Here is a 584-nt window from a genome sequence, read left to right as displayed (position 1 = left end):
CTTGGCAGGTTGTTGTGGTTGTGGTGGTGCAACGCTGGGGTTGCTGATGTTAGTGAGTTCGCCCAACACGACGCGCTTCTTCTTGGACGCGCCGGTTTGGAGCTCGGAGAGTGCAGCTGCTGCCCTCTTTTTGGCCTCGCGCTGAGGGCGCGTGGGGTTCTCTTGGTGGGCCATGCGAGTGGGAATGAGAATGGGTTAATGGAGAGTGAAAGTAAGTAAGGAGGGAGTGTTGAAGAGAAGGGGTTTGAGAAAGGGTTTAAGAAAGAAAGAAGAGAAAGAAGAAGAAGAAGAAGGAGCGCGTGGTTTTGAAAATATTTGGTTTGGTGGGTGTTCCCGCTCGCACTGTGGTTTTCGCGATGTTCTTTTTCAGCAGCAGGAGGGAAAAAGGGGATCACGAGTATCATTCTTCTTCTTATTCATTTCCCTTTTCTGATATATTAGTTCATTATGTCAAATGTACATAATAGGTCCAGCTACCACAATCTTGGGCTCACAAAATTTTAATATATTTTTTACTAATTTGATTAACACATCCATTTTTTTATTTCAATATTTTGATAACAACAAATTTTGGGTCAGTAGTT

At 43.8% G+C, this 584-nt stretch overlaps 1 protein-coding gene across 4 annotated transcripts in view; it reads right to left on the bottom strand.

The window, feature by feature from the left end:
* Positions 1-405, bottom strand: part of LOC107605625 (putative cyclin-A3-1) — a 3236-nt gene extending 2831 nt beyond the window's left edge. For 2 of the 4 annotated variants that reach the window (XM_016307564.2, XM_016307566.2), the window contains exon 1: positions 1-404. This exon is cut by the window's left edge and continues 237 nt beyond it. In XM_016307564.2, coding sequence (XP_016163050.1) covers positions 1-174 — 174 coding nt within the window. In that variant the 5' untranslated portion in view covers positions 175-404. The other 2 variants (XM_021105320.1, XM_016307565.2) reach the window with 2 other exon arrangements.

The sequence above is a fragment of the Arachis ipaensis genome, chromosome B06 (assembly GCF_000816755.2).
Source record: "Arachis ipaensis cultivar K30076 chromosome B06, Araip1.1, whole genome shotgun sequence".
In the NCBI taxonomy this organism is placed as follows: domain Eukaryota; kingdom Viridiplantae; phylum Streptophyta; class Magnoliopsida; order Fabales; family Fabaceae; genus Arachis; species Arachis ipaensis.
This window is presented reverse-complemented; position numbering and strand designations above follow the sequence as displayed.